Below are 22,032 nucleotides of genomic sequence, written 5' to 3' on the forward strand. Positions count from 1 at the left end.
CAAAGATCCGTCTGGACAAGTAGCACGGTGGCTTGAGCATCTCGCTGAGTTCGATTTCGAAATTCAACATAGACCAGGGAGACTCCACAGCAATGCGGATGCGATGTCCCGAAGGCCACATAGAAACCGTCAGCATGGAGACTGTCCATCATGTGGACCCACATCCTCGCCAAAAGTAACAGTCAACGCAACAACAGCAGCGAGGACACCCAGCTCATCGAAACCCGTGAAACAGAGGCAAACACCAAATCCTTCATCAACGCTTCCAGTTCCGATGGATTATTCATCTGAAGCGATTGGAAAAGCTCAAGTGGAAGACCCAGACATAAAGGAAGTCTACCAGCATGTAATGGCAAATGAGATGATGATTCCACAGAGTGCCTTGAAAGGATGCAGTGCACGGACCAGGGCAATATGGGCCCAGCGACAGTTGTTGGAGATTGACGACGGAGTTTTGTACTTTGTATCTCCCGATAAGCCAACTCAACGCCGTTTGGTCCTGCCAGAAGCACTTGTGGAACCAGTCCTTGTTCAGGCCCATGATGCTGGTGCCCATCTTGGAATGAGGAAGACTGACGCCAAAGTCAGAGCGCGCTGTTGGCGCCCAGGCCTTAGACGTCTGGTAGAAGAATTCATTCGTACATGTGCAAAGTGCCAGAAGTGCAAATCGCCACCGCAAGCAACCAGGGCACCATTACAGAGCATTCCAGCTGGCAGAAGAAACCAGAGGTTGCACATCGATTTCGTGGGGCCCATTAACCCGCCATCGAGAAGGGGCAATCGCTACATCATGGTGATTGAGGATGCCTTCACCAAGTGGCCAGAGGCTTGGCCAATGAGGAATCAAAAAGTATCTACCTGTGCTAGAGTTCTTGTAAACGAGTACATATCACGATTTGGCACGCCAGAACACATACACTCAGATCAAGGTGGCAACTTTGAGTCAAAGGTGTTTGGTGAGATGTGCCAACTTTTGGGTATTGAAAAGACTCGCACAAAGGCTTACCATCCCCAGTGCAATGGCCAAGTGGAGAACATGAACAAGACGCTCAAGAAAATGCTGACGACCCTTGTGGATGAGCAGGGACGCAACTGGGATGAAAAGCTCCCATCAGCTCTCATGGCATATAGATCAAGTGTTCAAGAGTCAACTAAGGAGACTCCATTTGCCATGACATTTGGTCAAGAAATGCAGATTCCCTTGGACCTAATGATAGGGACGACAGACTCTACTTGCCCAGAAAAGACCAGCTATGTGCAGGACCTCCGTAAAAAGATTGAAACTTCTTATCGAACCGTCAGGGATAATTTGAAGGCAGCACAGAAACGTCAACGGCTCTACTACGACCGTAGGATGAAAGATGGGTCGTACAAAGAAGGTGACTTCGTTCTCTTGAGGAATCACCACCTCAAGCCTGATGAGGTCAATAAATTCCATCAACCCTGGAAGGGACCATACCGCATAATCAAAAAGCTTTCGGAAGTCAATTATAGGATAGTAGCACTGGAAGGAAAAACCAGGCGAAGAACAGTCGTCATCTGAACAACTTGCGACCCTTCCATGCCAGGGAGACAGAGGTGTCGCCTGAAATCTGCCGAAATAAAACGGAGACTACACAGGTGAAGAAGGCACAGTCAGACGTAGGCCTACAGGATACAGAGAGACACAGAGAGGCTGGAAGCGAATCTGACTCTGAATCAGAGGATGAAATAGAGCGTGTGTCCACATATTTTGAGGTGAGATTGATAAAAAGATTGATAAAAAAACAACACTACAACGTTGTAAAGACGACGTTTCGGATATTTTGAATCCTTTTTCAAAGTCTAATGTACAGACAGGAAATATATGTTTATATATAAGTACAACAGAAGACGTGAGGATGATGACGGACGTCATTAAAAACCAGGACTCCCTGTCCACGTGTCTATTTGTTGATATCTAAAATAAACAAAGTCATTGATTGGCCGGAGGGCAGGGGTCAAAGGTGAAGGCACTGTTGAGTTTACGCTTCGGGAGTTTCCGGAGTATCTCCACATATTTTGAGGTGCCCAGAGTAACCACACCACCGCAAGGTGTTCTGCGCAAGGAATTGCCACTGGAAGTGACGTCGCCGGATGTGAAAGGCCGCTTTGGCTCTCCCCAACCTGGATCCCTGGAGGTGCCGAGTCCAGTTATGGAGCCATCAGGTGCTGCTTTAGATTCACCAGATGGGGGACCTGCTTTAGATGTCCCTAATCCAGACCTGGATGAAACACCTTACAGAGAGATCGATGATACTATCCCATTCGACCCAGCGGAGGAGGAACCAGCCAACACTTATCGTTTGAGACCACGTGGAAATCTCCAGAAACCAACACGATTCCGTGTTTCAATTGGGTCTGCCACCAACCGACAGGATTCTGAGTCCTTGCAGTTGAAGAAAAGACAATGGCTAAAGCGAGCCAAAAAGCTTAAGTTACGGCTAGCGATGAGTTCATAGTTCGGTGTAATCTATATAATCCAGACTTAACCTTGTATCTTTTGTTGATCAGGTGAACTAATCATCCTGGTATACCCTATCCTTGGGATGCTTTGTACCCCGGGGCAGTGCATTCTCCGCAAACAATAGTGGTATATCTACGATTGGTATTAGTGGCTTATAACGTACATATCCCACGATCCAAATCAGGCTGCCCCACCTTTCAGCCAGGGGTGGAACTAAACAGACATTGCGCTACAGTGGGATAATGATGAACTATAGCAACGAAGTATCTTTTAAGTTATGCGTGACGTCAGAGTGACGTCATTTTGTAAACAAAGGTATCCATCTATTTGCAAAACCAGCCCGTATGAATGTTTTAGATTTGCATTAGGTTTGTAGTAATCATATAGTTTCATGACTCTTCAATTATTCTGATTAATCTTCACGCAAGTTTTTGACAGTTTTAAAGTTGTCAATATTTGCGGCAACCCATTTTACTGGAGAACTATATCAGCTCATCCTCGTTTCTCGTGCTACTTTTTTAGCCACTGCCTCTGCCGCTACTAAAACAGCAGCACAGGCACGTGAAACTTAGAGACCCCCCCCCCCCCCCGTTCGGTTGCCCCCTTAACTGACAAACAAACCCCGACTACACCGACAGCAAATCTAAAAACGATATCATTTTACATTTGGGGGGGGGGATGGAGGTAGTCAGTCGAGGGGGCCTGAGCTGAATTGAAGGGGTAGGGGGCAATTGAGCTATTATATAATTTCTCGCGCCTGTGCGCAGTAGTTTCGAGATCTCGCCAACACCCTCCGCCAGCCTACCTCTCTGGCTGGGCACCACCTCCACAGCTAGGAACCTCTCTGACCAGGAACCACACGTGACTGGTAGTATGAATACAGTATCACTTCCAACCGTTTGAAGAAATGGCGGTGCTGTTGGTTGATATGTTGGCGTGCAGTAGTAGCTCAGCTCATGCTCCGCGTGCGGGTGTAAAAGAAATGCTGGTCCCCATGAATCTAGAGCTGTGTTCACACTAGCGTTTTAATACGAATTGAATACGAATTAAAACCTGAATTCGTATTAACTGTTCAGACTGAAATCGTTTTGGAATGATGCCAAATCGGTTTATCGAAAACGGTTCCAGCACCGTATTGAATTCGCATCAGAATTCGGATCGCCCGATACGCATTCGGTGTGAACAACTCAATGCGCATTAACAAGGCTGCCCTCCTGTGCGCATGCGCATTATGTTATTTCCGTTCTAGCACATGGAGAACGCATGATCTGTCATTTCGTTGTCAATAGTGCATGTAGTGTCAGATTTCTTCCGTTTGTCAGCTTTGCCGGCGTTGCTGTTCCTCATCTTGTTGGACATGTTGGACATCCATCTCCATGTTGCTGTTGTAGTAGCGACATTTGCGCCTCCTGATCAGGAGAGTCGATTCGTTCTCCTAATGGCCAATAGGCGGCGATACCGGTTAATGCGCATTGGCATGTTGTGTGTGAACACCCCAATTAATGCGAATTAACATTGATTCGTATTCCGGGGCACGTATTCCGGAATGCGCATTCAATACGTATTCAGTGTGAACGCAGCTTAAGTCCAGTCTAGAATTCCTTTGTGAGGAATATTAGTTCTTGTGGGAAAAGGGCGATATATTGTTCCGCTGTGATAGAATCAAATGCCCTCCCTTTCCTGATGCCCGCCTGTATTGTTCTTCTTCGGATGAAGGGTCTTGGCCTCTTTAGAGTCCTATTGAATGGTGCCGGTGTTCTATTGTTGAGGGCATTTAATATCAGGGGGCATCTGATTCTATTACACCGGCACCTTTAAATCATATGTTGGGTTTCTTTGTTATAGAATATAATAGGGCCTACATGCAGCATAGCACCTTTCCTTATTGCCCTGCCCTTACTTAGAGTAAATTATACTATACACCTACAGGGCCAGGGGCGTAGCTAGCTTTTTGGTCTGGCGGGGGGGGGGGCAAAAGGCTCTCTGGGGGACAAAATGACCCTTTATGAAATCTTTTGGCCAAAAACACATATTTTGGTGACCTCAGGGAGGGGGCATTTGCCCCCCCCCCCCCCCCCCCTCTGCTACCTACGCCCCTGCTTTCCCGGGCCTGCTATATACTAGTCTCGTTACTCTAAGCCTCCTCTAAGCCCTGCCCGAAACCATCACTATTGTATTAGGTATAGGCTATAGATCACTCTGAAACACTAATTACTTGAGAAGTGTTCTGAGCACATTAATATTGGGTTTGCTGCCCGATGTCCAGCTTGTTCCAGGCTTCTGTCTAGGAATAAGGAGATAGCGACACCCCCCAGATCGAGCCAATGACTGTAGAGCACATCCTGGGAAGATGCCCAACGCTTGCAGCTTGAGGAGGGAGACTTGTCCGGCTGACGAACACCAACTCCGCTTCTGATTACTAGTAAGTCTGGAGAGTCTGTTAGATGGAAATGAACACAAAGAAGAAGAATTTCCAGGCTGAAGGGTCCAAGTAATGAAATGACCACACGATTTAGTTTTAAAGATGTATTTATTAATCAATCAATAGACATCATTTGAATTGCACCAATTTTGTTCAGTGGACACATTCGCATATCTATTAATAAAAAAACTCCTGATGAGAATTGAACATTTTACACTGCGACTACAATCAATGAATACCACTCTTGACTTTTTAAGTAAAATGACTATAAAGTTATTACCACAATCCACCCAATATTGAATATTTCAAAGAAGTTTCTTCCAAACTGATCAATAACCCAATCTGTTCAATATTGGGCAAACTGTGTTAATTACAGAACATTTCATAGTCATTTCTCTTGAAATGGTCGAGAGTAGGTTACCTCCACAGCCAGGCACCACCAAGTGAAAAAAGCATTGTATGTGTCCCTGGCCTTATACATTTGATTACTTGAACAAATAAAACTTGGAGTCTGTTCAATATTGGGTAAACTGTGTTAATAACAGAACATTTCATAGTCTTTTCTCTTGAAATGGTCGAGAGCAGGTTACCTCCACAGCCAGGCACCACCATATTTTCCTCAACTTCAATGCGCCTGCGTTACCGGAAGTGATCAAAACGGAAACGGAATAGATCCAAACGGAGCATGCGCATCCGTGGTGCCTGGTCAGAGAGGTTCCTAGCTGTGGAGGTGGTGCCCAGCCAGAGAGGTAGACTGGCGAACCCTGATCGATCTCGCGGGATACAGAACGTGCGACATTCGATTTATCGGATGGTGTTCATGGTGTTGTAGTATTTCAGTTTTGCTCAATTCCATTGCTATTTACGGTTTGAAGTACCGGTAGGCTATGAAACGTAGACCATGTCACAGTTAGGACCGCATCAAATATCCTGACCATGGAATTTGGTGGTCAGTATAGCCAGATGGTCGCCAAGGTGTTGTTTTTTTGTCACCTAATTGTCCTAAATCGATCTGAGATTGTGAGAAAAAAGCATGCATGGCCGTCGCCCAGCCCCGGCCCAGGCCCAGCAGGGCACGTGCCTAGCTAGGCCTACCACCTGTATTGATTAATGAGATGCATCCCCATGCTGCTGCCGTAAATGTATGTAAATGCTCGATGCGTGGACATCTTCATCATTATTTGTCATCATTGACATAGGCCTACACATTGATGTAATGGTAGGCCTATAGTCCCCCCCCCCCCACCATGCCCACCCCCTAGGCCTAGCCTACCCTGTGTGGCCACGCTTGCCGGGCAGGCAGGCCAGGCCGCCCCCCTGGCCCTAACCATAAATTCAAAATTTCACATTCATTGACTTAGACTGGCGTGCCTGCCCTTCTGCCAAAAGAGGTAATTCATGAATTGTGGCGTTTCAATATTTCCCAGGCCGATTACCCTGTCATCGCATTAATTATTTCCATGTGATGTCTTGTCACAAGTCACCTCATGCACAGTGATTGACCAATTCGAAAATGACATAGAACATGTATCACGTGAACGTTCAGGGGCGTAGCCTGATATCGCAGTGGGGGGGGGGGGGGGGTTCTTCGCCTATTTCTTGAGCAACGAAGGCGCTAAGCCTGTGAACATGAGACCGAAATCTGGCAGGTCAGCACTCCCAGTTACGAAGGACTGTATAAGGTCACTCAGGCCTCTCAATTACATGATTCCTACACCGTACAGGATGTCCCCAAATTAGGTCTTTTTTTTCTTTTTTTTTTTAAAATATGACCCCCTGAAGCGTTTTTTGACCCCTAACATAACCAAATCTCATCCAAATGGCCTCATTTTAAAGTTTTCCCCTAAAATTATGATTTTTCAGGTGTATGTGGTGATATCAGTCACTAACTTTGATTTATGACATCGCTGTTCAGGCAAATTGGCGTGATGAAATGTCCCCAAATTAAGCCAAAAAGCAAAAAAACATGTCCCCCAAAATAGGCTAAAAAAATACAGGGTGTAGAGGTCTCCACGTAATTGAAAGGCCTGTCACTCTATCGTACAATGGCCCATTTGGATAGAATCATGGTGTTACAAAACTCAGTAAAAAAGTATTTCGTGTTTGTTAAAATCATAAATCGAGTGTAGCCTGCATGGAGGCTGTATTTTGTCTAGGCTAAGTCATAGTTTTGACTATTAGTATTTGTCACTTTATATGTTTGTTTTTCAGCATCATCCAATGGTAATGATGACAATCCTTCTGGTGAGAATGCAGGGCATTATGCACGAATCAAAGAGTTGGCTGCCTCCTATCGCAGGGAAAAGAGGAAAACCTATCCTAAAAAGAACTTAAAAACCATATGTGAAGGCTCCATCCAGGGACATCAATGGTGCTATAGATGGTCCATCAGTTCCCAGAAGAGAAAGAAAAGGGAAGAAAACCTCAACGACAGGTAGATTGTTTTTGGTTGACAAATGCCTTCACCTCGTCTGAGCCATCAATATTCAATTAGGCTTTATACATGGAAAAATATTGCTGCTAGACTAGTCTTACATTAGTGCAATTAATTGATAATTTCATGTTCTGGACAAATGGTTTATGCCTACAAATACAACCCTATCACTGCTATATCTCGTTAAAATTTCTCACCAATCTTTAAAATCAAACCAGAAAAATTAGTCTTTTCCACCCTTTTTATGTAAGAAATTCCATGGAAGAAATTGCATCTTTTCTGGCGTAATCTGCATTTGGCCTTAATTTCAAAATTGCTTGTTTTTCCAGAGAAACTAAAGGACTTTCCTGAGGAATTGCTACCAAGTAATAATGAAGTAGAAATCGATGCACCTTTCGATTTTCAAGTGTTCCAGCAAGGTTTGTGATTTGTCTTTTAAGGTCTTTTTATTCATCAGCTAGTTGGCTCTATTCCAAGACACAAATCAAGTTGTGTATTTTATAAGGAGTAAGTTTCCGATTTGACCTACCATACTTTTTACGGCTGCAGAGGTCAAACGACGTTAACTGATTCATCTAAATTTTGAATTTTGTGTTGATCACAAGTCGGGTAATAGTTTGCAAATGATTTATTCTTTTTTAAAGGTAAATTGGGCAACACTGGCTGCTGATTAAGGCAAATAATGGTATTTTCGAATCAACACTTAGGAACTTTTTTTTTCTTTCCCGGTAGTATTTATCAATGCACTTTTAATTTACAGTGAGAGCTGAACTTATGGAGCTTCTGAATGGGATTCGGGCTTCCAATAGTACTGAAGTGCCAGGCACTGAATCTGAATGGAAGAAAAGGCATTTTGTTGCGCATGCTGACCGGAAGCAAAGACAAGAGGAGAGTTGGGAGGAGGTGCGGGAGCTAGTATTGAGGTCAATACTTAGGAAAATGGGAAAACATAGTTCATCATGTGCAGTTTGTGTCTCATGTGCGTCGTCAGCTGTTATCAGGTATGATATATTTATAGGAGATAAATTTGTTTTCAAAGTGTACATGTAACAGGCACTAAAAATAACTGAAGGAACACAGCTCTTTAATCAAAACACAACTTGTTCTCTAGAATGTGATTCAGAGCCTGGAGCTGAAGATAGAAGTTGCAAGAACACCACGGTTTTCCTTGTGACATGGTCAACCCAGTTTGTTGACCACGTTTTCCAGCCTTCTGCCCTATCTTCGGGAGTTTTTCAATTTGATTATATACACACTTTCATTCTTTTCAGATTCTTATAAAGTTCATTGGTTTAAATAACATGACATGATTTGAAAGATAGCAATTAACACGACAGTATTAAAGGGGCTTTCTTCATATTAGCAGTTTGTGCAGTTACGATGCATGTCGAGTTCACTGCTATATCGATCAGTTTAAAAGTTTATCATTTTCATTTCAGATGCTTCAAAGAGTCGAGCTTCTCTACAAAAGCGTCTTGAAAAGGAGAGAAAGCAACTTCAGCATTGTGTTACACTGTACAATTCAAAAGCAGACTGTCATGTTTCTGTGGACGAAGTCACGCAAGAGGACTATTTGTTGCCTTGGCATTATCCTGCAGGTTGGCATTCACTTCATATTCATTTACCCACAAACTTCACTTAGTACATGTAACACAAAGTCCAGGACACAAATAACTCCAAGTGGTAATGTCCTGCAGTCATTTTCGATTGTTCAGAGAAATTGATCCAGCTGTTGTTTATCAAGCAATTTGAGGTTTAAAGCCTGGGTCGGCATTTTGCTCTAGGCTTACTGGTACATTGGTCTTCAAGTGATGTAAAGTACATTCTACCTTGTACATTTAACACAATTTGGTTGCAATGTAGCATTGGTTGCAAGTAAAATGTTAAGTTGCGCCTCAATCTTATAGTCACATTTCTGACATATCCAGCATGTATTTTTACCAGCGTTTCGTATGTACATGTAGGAGGGATGGAGCAAGAAACTTTTAGCCTGTAGTCCTAATATTTGTTTCTTCAATTCAGGGAACAAGGGAGAAACATTTGCTTTGAAGAAGAAAATAGTTGATATACATGAACACATGACCAGGTACATCGAGGAATTGCCTGTGCTCATTCAAGAGATGGTATCAACTGTTCTTTTCTTCAAGAAAAAAATCAACACCTTGGAAGACAGAATCAACACCGTGAACAATGAGGCCATCAAAAACCAAGGTAGTGGCCATGCAATTATTTTTACCCAACATTTGTGGAGGTTGATGCATACATGTACTTGTCTTGCTGTGGCACTACCTCTGAATTAATCTGGGCTGTGGATGCTGATCTGGATCTGATTGCAACTTCGTTCTTTCCCAGCTCAGGTTCAGTTTACTAATACAAATGTACTACGCCCTGCTTTGAATTAATTCAAACCGAATGCCTTTCATTAATCTAACTGGACAGACATAAACTATTGGTTTGCAGATGTATGTGCATTACCTTTGTTGATGACTTCAGAATTTTAATGTCCAGCTCTCCTTCTATTTAAGAAAACCATGGATTGGTGAAGTTGCTGCTGGAATCAAAGGAATTCTACACAGACCTTCTCCTAGAAGCAACAGATGTATTTGAATGTATAGACACTGACATAGAGATCGTGGTGGATTTTGAGGAAGGGGAGGTGCAACCTGGTGGTGAAGAATCAAATTCGGAGGAGGATGCGTCTAGCTCTGAGGAGGAGGATTGTGATGACATTGGCATTGAGTACGTGTAATTAACCCTTTGAAGCCGGATTTATTTCAGAAATCCCGATCTTTTTCGACTTGATTTGGTCTAAGTTTGCCTAAAAGGGTATAGTGTCCCCAAATGTCACTCGAAGCTAACAAAGTATGCCACGAGATGCTAACATTTTCGGAACTCTGTGGCATCTCTTAAGGCCCTTGCAGAGGTTCTCAAGAAGCATGTTTGTGAATAAGGTGACTTTTTGTAGTGAAAGTTCGAACTTCCAATGCAGTTTATTGGGAAACTACGCTACAAATCAGGTAGGTGTTGTGACGACCCTAAAATGACGTCGTATGGCAAAAAGTGTCAACTGAGGCAAAACTGTTCAGTGAGAGTTTTTTTTGCTCGTCTGGCGCTCAGGAATCTGCCAACTGTTCGACGATACAGCGATGTTCCGGCCCTCGGGACGAACTTAATCATGAGGGGGGTACCTGCTGCTGGTTAATTTTTTTATCTGACCGCAGGGGGCTAGGCTGATGTCCTGCAACTCCCAAAACGACTTAGAATTATTGCCGGACCACTGGGGACCTTGGAAAATGCCTTTTGTGTAATCTGATATATTGTGAATCCACCAATTATGTATAAGCAGATTTGTATTACTGGCTGAATGTGAATTTCAGCAGCAATAAAATGATTCTTGCATCAAAATACATGCACTTGTTTTCATTGTTGCTCACCTTGGGTGAACACAGCTGATCAGGCTGCCTACATGTATAAAGAACCATCAATTTTTGCCGGAAATGAGCAGACAGGTGTGTCAAAGATGTGTATGGTCAAGTAGCATCTGCCTCATCTTGACTGAGAAAGGTTGTGTATTCAAGTTGCCCTTGTCCTTGTGCCATCCCCTGAAGGCCACGCTCTGAAGTGACTGACCATTGTATTGTCCTGCATGTACACATATACATGTAGCGGGCTGTTGGATTACTGAGAAAAATTAAACTACTCTGAATGACATCTTCAAAGACCGTACTTCAGTATGCGGTAGGTGTATTCTGGTTGGATGTGACATTGTCTCAAGTAAACCATCATTCTGAATTACATACCATATGCAGCTGCAGTATTTTGGTTAGAAGTGACATCATATCGTACATGTAGGTAAACCCAACTCTTCTGAATGACATTTTCAGAGTCATTATTTCCATACGATCAGGCGTATTCAGGTTGGATGTGACATTGTGTCGAAAGTAAACCGACCATTCTGGATGACGTCTTCAGAGACGGTATTTCCATATGATCAGGCGTATTCAGGATGAATGAGACATTGTGTCGAAAGTAAACCGACCATTCTGGATGACGTCTTCAGAGACGGTATTTCCATATGATCAGGCGTATTCAGGTTGGATGTGACATTGTGTCGAAAGTAAACCGACCATTCTGGATGACGTCTTCAGAGACGGTATTTCCATATGATCAGGCGTATTCAGGTTGGATGTGACATTGTGTCGAAAGTAATCCGACCATTCTGGATGACGTCTTCAGAGACGGTATTTCCATACGATCAGGCGTATTCAGGTTGAATGTGACATTGTGTCGAAAGTAAACCGACCATTCTGGATGACGTCTTCAGAGACGGTATCTCCATACGATCAGGCGTATTCAGGTTGAATGAGACATTGTGTCGAAAGTAAACCGACCATTCTGGATGACGTCTTCAGAGACGGTATTTCCATACGGTCCGGCGTATTCAGGTTGAATGTGACATTGTGTCGAAAGTAAACCGACCATTCTGGATGACGTCTTCAGAGACGGTATTTCCATATGATCAGACGTATTCAGGTGGGATGTGACATTGTGTCGAAAGTAAACCGACCATGCTTGATAATGTCTTCAGAGACGGTATTTCCATACGATCAGGCGTATTCAGGTTGAATGTGACATTGTGTCGTATAAAGTAAACCGACCATGCTGGATAATGTCTTCAGAGACGGTATTTCCATACGTTCGGCGTATTCAGGTGGGATGTGACATTTTTTTAAGCATTTTCAATGACATCTTGTGTATATTCTGGGTGGGTGTGACAAATCCTTAAGTAACCCAAACATTCTGAATGATGTCTTCAAAGGCAGTATTTCCGTATGTGGCAGGTGTATTCTTGTTGGACGTGACGTTGTCTAAGTAAAGTGTTACCTTGCTGTTAGGACACTCCAATATCGTCTGCAATTGAAAGGCGTCCTGGTTGTGGAATTCCACCCAAACCAATTCAGCACTGGTGTCCTTATTAGAGAGGTATCCACCGAGGGAGGCTCCAAGTCCAATGTACATGTAAAGTACCCTGTAATTTGCAATCCTAGCACATGTAGCCAGACTTCTCTATTGATGCCAATTCAAGAGAAACTCAGTATTAAGTGCCGGTCTGGATATTGTCTCAAGGTATGAATTCAGGGACCATCTCACAGGTACATGTTTTTTGAAGCAAAAATGACTCAAGTCACTTAGTCTTGGGTGTGACCACACTCAAAAAGACTAAATGACTTACCCGTAGTCTTTTAGGCTTCAAAATACTTTTGAGATGGTCCCTTATAATACATGTAGTCAAGTCGCTGGGAGGTAGCAAAGATAAAGGCAAGACTATATATGTATCTAATAATATGAAAAACGCCACGTTTATTGAATGATACATGTATACAACAGCCACAGATTGTCTGAAAAAACAATAATTCCACAGTACATGTACATGTAACTTACATTTACTTTTAATGAGACCTTTGAAAGATATGATAAGTTTACATTGTACTATATTTGTGCGAATTCAATATTATCCATTATGTAATCTTTCATCAAAAGTGATCATGTGAGTTTATGTCAGAATGAATAATGCGTGGAGGTGAAGAAGGAATACCGAAATACGTGAATTCCACTGAACAAAAAAACACAGGCGGGAGGATTTGCACAAATTCACATCAATTTTTTCAACAATCGAAAGACATGAGGTGCATCACTTCTTGTGCGTTCCGAAACCTAAAATAGAGGAAATTAAAAGAACCACTATTATTCAGATATTAGTATCACACGACATCATATCATTTTCTTCAAGGGTACACTACCAAAATATATGGAATTAAGGCGAAGAAAACAAGCAAATCTCAATTACACTGCATTCATGCTGCAACCTCATACTGGTTTGAGATGCCTTTGAACCAAAGACTTCCACTGCTTTGAAGTGTTCCCACCAATTTTCTCACCAGCGAAGTGTTTTTATTGAATAGAAACCGTTCTGTAATTGCAATACAAAAGCCTTTTGAATGGACAGGTGAGTTTTATGACATCTTTTAATGTATCATCTGAAGGAATTTCAATAAATTGATTGTCAATCCTTCCATTTGACTCCACAATTCTGATAAACGATAATTATGTGATAAGCTACAGTTGTTCGAATTGGGCACTACCTCTAAGAAACTGCTGCATCAGCTTGACTCACAACCACTACAACATCAACTGCATAGAGCACACAGCCATAATCCTTTCAATCATGATTTACCTAATTTCTCTTTGTAAGAAGAGATGAGAGGAGAAGTTACGTCTTCCGCTTTCACCCATGAGTTGTGGGACGCATCATATCCTTGCCACTTTATGTAATACGTGTTGTTTTTGGGGTCGTAGTTGTCTATTCTCTCAGCTGCGCAATAGTCTCCTGCAAAATAAGTCAATTACATTTCATTCTGATGGCCATGCGACCAAATTGTCCCCCCCCCCCCCCATTGGATATGAGGATACAGGGGTCAGTTCCTCATTAAACCTTTCAACAACTGAACATTTGGCTAAATGTTTCTTTGTAATCTCATTGCATCATGCACTCCGAGGAGTCCATTATTTCAATGGAAATATCACATAACTGTTTGTTTTTGCTCCGCAAATTAAATTTCTAAATCAGCTTATGGTTGCAAATTTCTAAATCAGCTTATGGTTGCAAATTTCTATCAAAAATCCTATCCTCCTGATGATGTGATGCAATGATGCCATGAAGACAAGTGCTACATTTTCTATATATCTTATGACCACTGTTATTTCCAACACGGCAACTTGAATCTAATAAAAATTTCTTACCCTTCGCCTTGCTTGCTTTTCCCTTGCTGGCTTTTCTTTTCTGAAAAAAGTGGTACGTGTTTCCATTGATAGTGCTTCTTACATGTACATGTACAATAAGAAAACCGCACGAGTGTCTGATCCGAGTATCCAGATTGCACGAGATGATTTTCTACGGCTTGAAAAGCTCTCGACCTGCGTAGAAAATCATCGAGTGCAATCTGGATACTCGGATCAGACACTCGTGCAGTTTTCTATTTATCATATACGTCTGCCAGATCACTGCACTTAGGGTATATGATAAAAGTGCTTAACGACAGACAAAGTCAAAGCCAACAATGCTGGACAAGATGAAATCGTAAGCATATAAGCTCACCCATGTGAGCCAAGAATAGAAAATGCCCACAACGTTACCATGACAAAAAAGGGAACTATTGACTTTCACACTAGAATTAGAAATTACAATTAGAAAATTAGACAACCAAACCATTGGGTACATGCGTACTGGTTATCAAATTGGATATTGGTGGTGCAATAATAACACACACTCAGGTTTGATAAGAAAGAATTTGAAAATACACTATTATTTCTGGAGGCCAAGGCAAAAATTAGAGAGTACAGTCGTGCTCGAAAGTTTACAAACAATTCAAAGGATGATCTAACCCTGTCTCTTTCTCTGCAACTACAGAACGTGGGAATAGTATATAGTTTACAGGAAGTCTATCATCACATCTCGTCATCAACTAAAAAACATACTTCTGTTTCATTAATTTCATTGTTTTTATGAGCTCTATTTGAAAACAATGCATATTTCAGAGTGTCATAAGTTTACATACACCTACCTTATCTACTAGTTGTTTGGCCTTGAGGTGGGCAAATATGTCATACAATGGCTTTTATCTTGTCTCAACTACCTGTTGACCATCATGATTATGTCATAGCTCAGGTGGCGCCACTGTAGCAGTATAAAAGGGACTGGGTTTCTGCTCAGGTCATTTGCCAGCTTAGAGCCATCATGGGGAAGTCAAAGGAGTACTCTCAAGATCTGATAGAGTCGCCTGTCCACTTGAACCAGTCTGGTACTTCACTAAGAGCCATTTTCAAGCAGTTTGATATGCCACGGGCGTCAGTTCAGACAATAAAGCGGAAGTACAGGGACCCAGGGACAACAGCAACCTTACCAAGGTCAGGAAGAAAGCGCAAGCTGACAGCCAAAGATGAGCCCACATTGGTTAGAAAGGTGCACATTAACCCCGAGACGACCAAGAAACACCTCTGCCAGGAATTAGAAGCTACAGAGACAAATGTGTCACTGTCCACTGTCCAGAAGGTCTTGCATCGTAGTGGACTACGAGGCTGCAGGGCAAGAAAGAAGCCTTTACTTCAAAAACGCTACCGGGAAGCAAGGCTGAAGTTTGCGAGAGAACATGTGGGCAAATACAGAGCCTTCTTGAGGAGTGTTCTTTGGTCTGATGAGACTAAAAGCGAAGTCTTCGGCCACAACTACCAGCAGTACGTTTGGCAAAACGGGGGGGGGGGGGATCCAAAGAACACCGTACTGACTGTGAAGCACGGAGGTGGCAGCATTATGCTATGGGGATGTTTTGCTGCGGAACCTTGACAAACATGCCACAGGTTTTCCCATAAAGTCATGATGACAGATTGGACATGACAAGAATTCGGTGATGGAAACTTGGTCACACACATACCTTAGCTTTGACTGACTTCCTATTGTTCACAGGTTGAGAAGTTGCCTCAGGCCTACTTGCTGGTGCAGCCTGTAGTGTAAAAGAGAAGGCAAACAAATCTGGGTCAGACGGTCTAGCAAAGAGGTCACATGCCACAATCTGAAGATTATTGTCAGTCACTTTTAGTGGCAGTGTATCTGCTCCTCAATCTTTTGGGTATTATTTGTACCTCTGCATACAACCATTGGCAATGAAATCAGAAAAAAGATTTCAAAGATGGCTGCTATGCAGCCAGAATTTTCGCAAAGATGAAGAAGTTAAAATTTAGAATGGCAATTCCCAATGATGCTAACATTGCACGATAATATATCGCCAGGTCTGCTTTGTATTGTATCCCCATTTTACTATTTCTGTCATGTAGACATGGCGCTTATTTAATTACCCTTTAAAAAGTGGCAGTACTGTACTGTCATCATAATCCTTGTGGGTCCACTTTTAATAACCATTCCTGGTCCTCAGTGGTTCAGTTACAATAACAGCGTGGGTGAGGAAGTCACTCATAATTCATTAACTAAATCAATGTACCGGTAGGCCTACATGAAGGCCTGGTGGGCTGCTAAGCTTCTGTAAATGCAGTGCTAGATACCATGGCTATCTACATTTGTACCATACCATCATCTTCTCACGCTGTGGCAGTACAATAGACAGTTTCGAGAAAGACCCTGACCAAACTCCTCGCATGCGTGGAGAGTGTCCAGAACAATACGAGAAGGATTAAAACTTTTTTCTCTCCATTGTTTGGTTGCAGAGAGAGGGAAACGGGAAAGAGTCACAGTTGCATCCTTTTTTTTCACAATCCAAATGTCAATTTTGTTTGCACATGTACCAAGTTTGAAGGGAACCTTTTCAGACTCATCAGAGTAAGCCTATGACTGTAATGTAGCTGTAGTAAAAGTCCAGATTTCCAAGATTACATAACAACTTGGACAAACTATAGCCTTGCTATACGATACTCGCATTTCATGATTTTGGCATCAACATTATTCAATTGTGATTGTCGTCACACTGTGGGCTTATAATAAACCGTGAGATGCACTTAATGATTACCTACCCATATCGCGATATCACAAGTTTGCATCTCACAGTTTATGTGATTTATAATAGCCCACACTGTCACTGCGTCTGCATGGCCATGGCCATGATGGCCCGTGAGTGTGAGTGTCAGTGAGTGTGCTCACCTAACATAACATAATAATACCAATACTAGTAATAGGCCTACCCATCTCCTATAGTACTAGGTGAAACAAGCAAACAAATCAAGATTCCGCTTATTATTAAATGTCAAGGGTCCATAAATAACTTTATACCTCTGTCAGTCTACACAGCCTGCTGTTCATGCATTTCATTTCAGTTACATTCGATGCATCATGTGCATAGGCCTATGTTATTGACATTGTATGCAGGCTGTACCGAAAGGGGCTGGCTGGTTTGGTTGGCCAAACGCCGCCAATGTCGATTATGTAAAGAAAACTTCACAATAATATTGATACCTGCTAAATCTTCACTAACCATTACCTATTACCTGTAAGGCTGTATGAGACAAGACCACAATTGATTTTTTAAGCCTTTTAGCAGTTAAATTGGCAATGTTTGACCGCGACGCATCAAAGAACGCGTGGTGTTGTGAATCTGAAATTTAGATTATGTTATTGTAGTGCCGGCCACTTTTAGCGAGAGGCCGTACGGGGTGACCCACGGGCTGATTCAGGTGTGCACTACCACAAATATTCAGGTGCGAGCATGATACGGTGCATTATGCATGAAATGTGCACGAAACCGGACAAGATACGGGATAAACTTACTTTGTAGACTTCTGTTGTTTTCTGCCCCGAGACGAGGCCTGCGAGGGCTTTTATGCGGTCCGGGAGTGACGTCACTGGGCCCTCCACCTGCTGACGTCACGGGATACCGGCTGTTGGCGACGCGCTCGATACCCCTCCGCACCACATTATTCCGGATAGTCGGGGCAAGTAAATGGTGAAAAATAAAATGGTGATTGACCACGGAAATTTTTTGATAATCGACAGATTAGACAGACTTTGATATTTCCACTCTTTTCTACGGAAGCGGTACGGAAGCGTATTAGTGCCAACAAAAAAAAATTAAAAACTATCTCATACGTACGACTAATTAAGTCGTTCGTTCGAGTTAGTATCGCATTCGTTCGACTTTCTATCTCATTCGTTCGACTTTCTATCTCATTCGTTTGAGTTAGTATCTCATACATATGAGATAATAACTCATACGTACGACTTATCATCGCATACGTACGACTTATTATATCATACGTATGAGATATTATCTCATACGTATGAGTTATTATCTCATACGTATGACTTATCATCTATGAGTTATTATCTCATACGTACGACTTATCATCTCATACGTACGACTTATTATCTCATACGTATAAGATAGTATCTCATACGTATGAGTTATTATCTCAATATGTACGACTTATTATCTCATACGTACGACTTATTATCTCATACGTACGACTTATTATCTCATACGTATGAGTTATTATCTTATACGTATGAGTTATTATCTCATACGTACGACTTATTATCTCATACGTATGAGTTATTATCTCATACGTATGAGTTATTATCTCATACGTAGTTGAATACATGTGGACTCTTAGTCTCGCCACCAGAGGGCCTCCGCTACGCTACGCGTATATCCGCCATTTTGATTCTCACCACGTGCGCACCGATTTTTGCTTGTCCTGTCGATCGGCTCTGATTAGCTCGGCATCTGTACAGTTTGGTAGGTATTGTCAGTCCAGATGGCCAGGTCAATATGACGAGAACGCCCAATATTAATATTGTCTCTCAGATACCTGGGAAACGCACGAGATTGAGAGCATCTCAGTTTCAAATTTTTTGTGGAGGAGGTCCCCCATTAGGCCTAGACCCCCCGCCAAAGTTCGCGCCTGCGGTGCTCACATATTCGGGCTTCGCCCTCAATAGAGCCCCCCCCCCGTCCAGCTACGCTGGATCCGCCCCTGTAGTCTGTACAAACGATGTCTCTTATAGGCCTAGGCCGATCATATCTTGATGAGGATCATGGAATGAAGTGACACAACTGTGTAGTTATAAATCTCAAGCCTCAAGAACCGACACACTCTCGTCTTTTATTCAACATATATAGGGCCTATATTTATATTCAATATTCTGAGTTTGAAAGTTGGCGGTGCGGGTTACTGATCAAGATTGTATAGGCCTACGTTTATTGTTTCAGGTGATGGCCGGAGAGGAGAAAAACAAACTGAGGTGTCGAGTGTGGCTACGTTCCGCCTACTCTCAAGTTTGCTCAGGTGAAGCCTCTGATAAAGAAACCATCTCTTGATAAAGACATCCTCAGCAATTATCGGCCAGTTTCCAATCTCACCTTTGTATCAAAGCTCGTTGAAAAGGTGGTGGCTTGTCGTTTGCATGAGCACATGTCGTCGAATGGTCTGTTTGATACCAATCAGTCTGCATACCGTAAGTGCCATAGCACCGAGACAGTTCTACTGAAGATTACGGATGACATTCTTACAGGCATGGACAATGGAAATGAGGCAATTCTTGTCCTTCTTGATCTCTCTGCCGCATTCGATACTGTCGACCACAGTATTCTCATTGACAGGTTGCAGCAGAGACTTGGTCTAAAAGACACTGTGTTGAGGTGGTTTTCATCCTATCTCCATGGCAGGACACTGTCGGTTGCTGTTGGTGGTTGTTGCTCTGAGCCGATCTCCCTTCACTTCGGTGTGCCTCAGGGCTCTGTGTTGGGACCCATTCTCTTCACCATCTACAACTTGCCACTTGGTGATGTCATGCGGAACTGGACCATTCCTTTTCAATTGTACGCTGACGACAACCAACTTATAAATTTCATGAGGTGTGGTGATGTTGGAGAGTGGTGTGGTTGTTTCCCGCACTGAGGATTGCATATCGGGGGTTGGGGGTTGGCTTGTTGCAAACAAACTTGCTTTAAATGCTCCAAAGACGGATATGCTGAACATTGTATCGCTAAGAAGGACAGGTTCAGTTCAAGGTATCACTGTAAATGGAGTCTGGGTCCCTAAATCAAGCATGTGAAGGATCTTGGTGTTTGGCTGGATGAGGGCATGAGCATGCAAGCTCAGATAAAAAATGTTTGCAAGGCCGCCAATTTTAGCTTATATAAGATAGGTAGGATCAGAAAGTATCTTAATCAGCCTTGTACTGAGCGGCTTGTTCATGCCCTTGTCACGTCAAAACTTGATTACAATAACGGGCTACTATACGGATTGCCTAAACGATCCCTTGTTCCTCTCCAACTGTTACAGAATCGAGCTGCGAGGCTGGTCAGTAGAAAACGGAAGCGTGAGCATATCACACCCGTGCTAAAAGAACTGCACTGGCTTCCGATTGAGGCACGTGTTCAGTTCAAGGTGCTACTTCACTGTTTCAAGGTGCTCCACGGACTGGCCCCTGGTTATCTCCATCTACCTCTCGAAAAAAACTGTTCGTCATACGAGGTCCTCATCTAGTGTCAGGTTGCTAGCAAAACGCACCAGGACCTCGTATGGCGACAGAGCCTTTTCTGCATGTGCCCCCTTCCTATGGAACCAGCTCCCCTCTGAAATCAAATCAATCCAAAGTACCAATATTTTCTCCTTCAAGCGTCAGCTGAAAGCATGGCTATTCCGTGGAGCTTTTTGAGGAGTAGCGCCTTGAACACGTTTTTTCACGGTGGTAAGGCGCTCTATATAAATTTTACATTACATTACAAGGCCGTTTTGTATGCACTCCAAGTGCATGAACTTGTAACCATGAAGTTTCCCTGCCGCCTCCAAATCTTTCATTATAAACAAAGCAACGTCAAGTATGTCAGCCTTATTCTTGCGTCTGCATAAGCCAGACTTGGAGAGGATCCGGTTCAAGGTCCGGAGACTGAGTATGATGCCGTCGACATGAGCTAGTGTTTTTATAATCTCTTTGTAATTGAGCCCCAGATAGAAATAGACGCGCACCTTGTCACCAACGGCGTCCGCCATTTTAGAATTCGACAGAACCAGATCCGTATGGCGTATAGTAACTGGTACGTATGAGATAACAAGTCGTACGTATGAGATAACAAGTAGTACGTGTGAGATAACAAGTCGTACGAATGAGATAACAAGTTGTACGTATGAGATAATAATTAAGTCGTACGTATAAGATGATAAGTCGTACGTATAAGATAATAAGTCGTACGTCTGAGATAATAAGTCGTACGTATGAGATAACAAGTCGTACGTATGAGATAATAAGTCGTACGTATGAGATAATAAGTCGTACGTATGAGATAATAAGTCGTACGTATGAGATAATAAGTCGTACATATTGAGATAATAACTCATACGTATGAGATACTATCTTATACGTATGAGATAATAAGTCGTACGTATGAGATGATAAGTCGTACGTATGAGATATTATCTCATACGTATGAGATAATAACTCATAGATGATAAGTCATACGTATGAGATAATAACTCATACGTATGAGATAATATCTCATACGTATGAGATAATAAGTCGTACGTATGCGATGATAAGTCGTACGTATGAGTTATTATCTCATATGTATGAGATACTAACTCAAACGAATGAGATAGAAAGTCGAACGAATGAGATAGAAAGTCGAACGAATGCGATACTAACTCGAACGAACGACTTAATTAGTCGTACGTATGAGATAGTTTTTAATTTTTTTTTGTTGGCACTAATACGCTTCCGTACTTTTCAGCCAACTGGCAGAAAAAACTCAAAACACGCCCCCTATTACCCAATTAGCAATTCTGTGAATCTCAGAATCACGCCCCCTATTACTCAATTAGCAATTCTGTGAATCTCAGAATCACAAACGGAGGGATCACTTGAGATAGTGTACGCCCACTAGCTCCTCACTATTGAACGAAGCTGAATCCTCAGCTAAACAAATACGGAATGTCCTCAAAGAAAAAAAAAAAAGGATCACAGGGAAGGGAACAAACCTAGGGAGGGTGCGTGATCCCTCCGTTTGTGATTCTGAGATTCACAGAATCACAATCACACTTCAACTTACCAGGTAAGTCTCGTGTAATTTTTTAATTCTGTTTCATCTCATTATCACGTCACTACGTGATCACTTGAGACTTGAAAGACTT

General features: G+C 42.6%; 1 protein-coding gene and 2 long non-coding RNA genes across 3 annotated transcripts; 2 read left to right on the top strand and 1 right to left on the bottom strand.

Annotated features, from left to right (window-relative positions):
* Positions 1–7,123: 7,123 nt before the first annotated feature.
* On the top strand, positions 7,124–8,246 carry LOC135494914 (uncharacterized). Its single transcript, XR_010448489.1, has 3 exons — positions 7,124–7,341; positions 7,671–7,760; positions 8,102–8,246. It is a non-coding gene; the product is annotated as an uncharacterized LOC135494914 (long non-coding RNA).
* Positions 8,247–8,941: 695 nt separating this feature from the next.
* Positions 8,942–10,721, top strand: LOC135494915 (uncharacterized). Its single transcript, XM_064783242.1, has 3 exons — positions 8,942–9,024; positions 9,364–9,552; positions 9,867–10,721. The coding sequence occupies exons 2-3, from the start codon at positions 9,420–9,422 to the stop codon at positions 10,088–10,090; spliced, it is 357 nt and encodes a 118-aa protein (XP_064639312.1). The 5' UTR covers positions 8,942–9,024; positions 9,364–9,419; the 3' UTR covers positions 10,091–10,721.
* A 1,968-nt stretch (positions 10,722–12,689) lies between these two features.
* On the bottom strand, positions 12,690–14,746 carry LOC135494881 (uncharacterized). The gene is made up of 3 exons (XR_010448481.1): positions 14,143–14,746; positions 13,577–13,729; positions 12,690–13,056 (listed from the first exon to the last, which is right to left on the bottom strand). It is a non-coding gene; the product is annotated as an uncharacterized LOC135494881 (long non-coding RNA).
* Positions 14,747–22,032: the final 7,286 nt, after the last annotated feature.

The sequence above is a fragment of the Lineus longissimus genome, chromosome 10 (genome assembly GCF_910592395.1).
Source record: "Lineus longissimus chromosome 10, tnLinLong1.2, whole genome shotgun sequence".
In the NCBI taxonomy this organism is placed as follows: domain Eukaryota; kingdom Metazoa; phylum Nemertea; class Pilidiophora; order Heteronemertea; family Lineidae; genus Lineus; species Lineus longissimus.

What these genes read in the sequence shown, in the direction of transcription:
- LOC135494915 (XM_064783242.1), top strand. Translation starts at nt 9,420, where the DNA reads ATGACCAGGTACATCGAGGAATTGCCTGTGCTCATTCAAGAGATGGTA. An exon ending in TGAGGCCATCAAAAACCAAG is followed by an intron (nt 9,553 to 9,866) that starts GTAGTGGCCATG and finishes CTTCTATTTAAG; the next exon opens with AAAACCATGGATTGGTGAAG.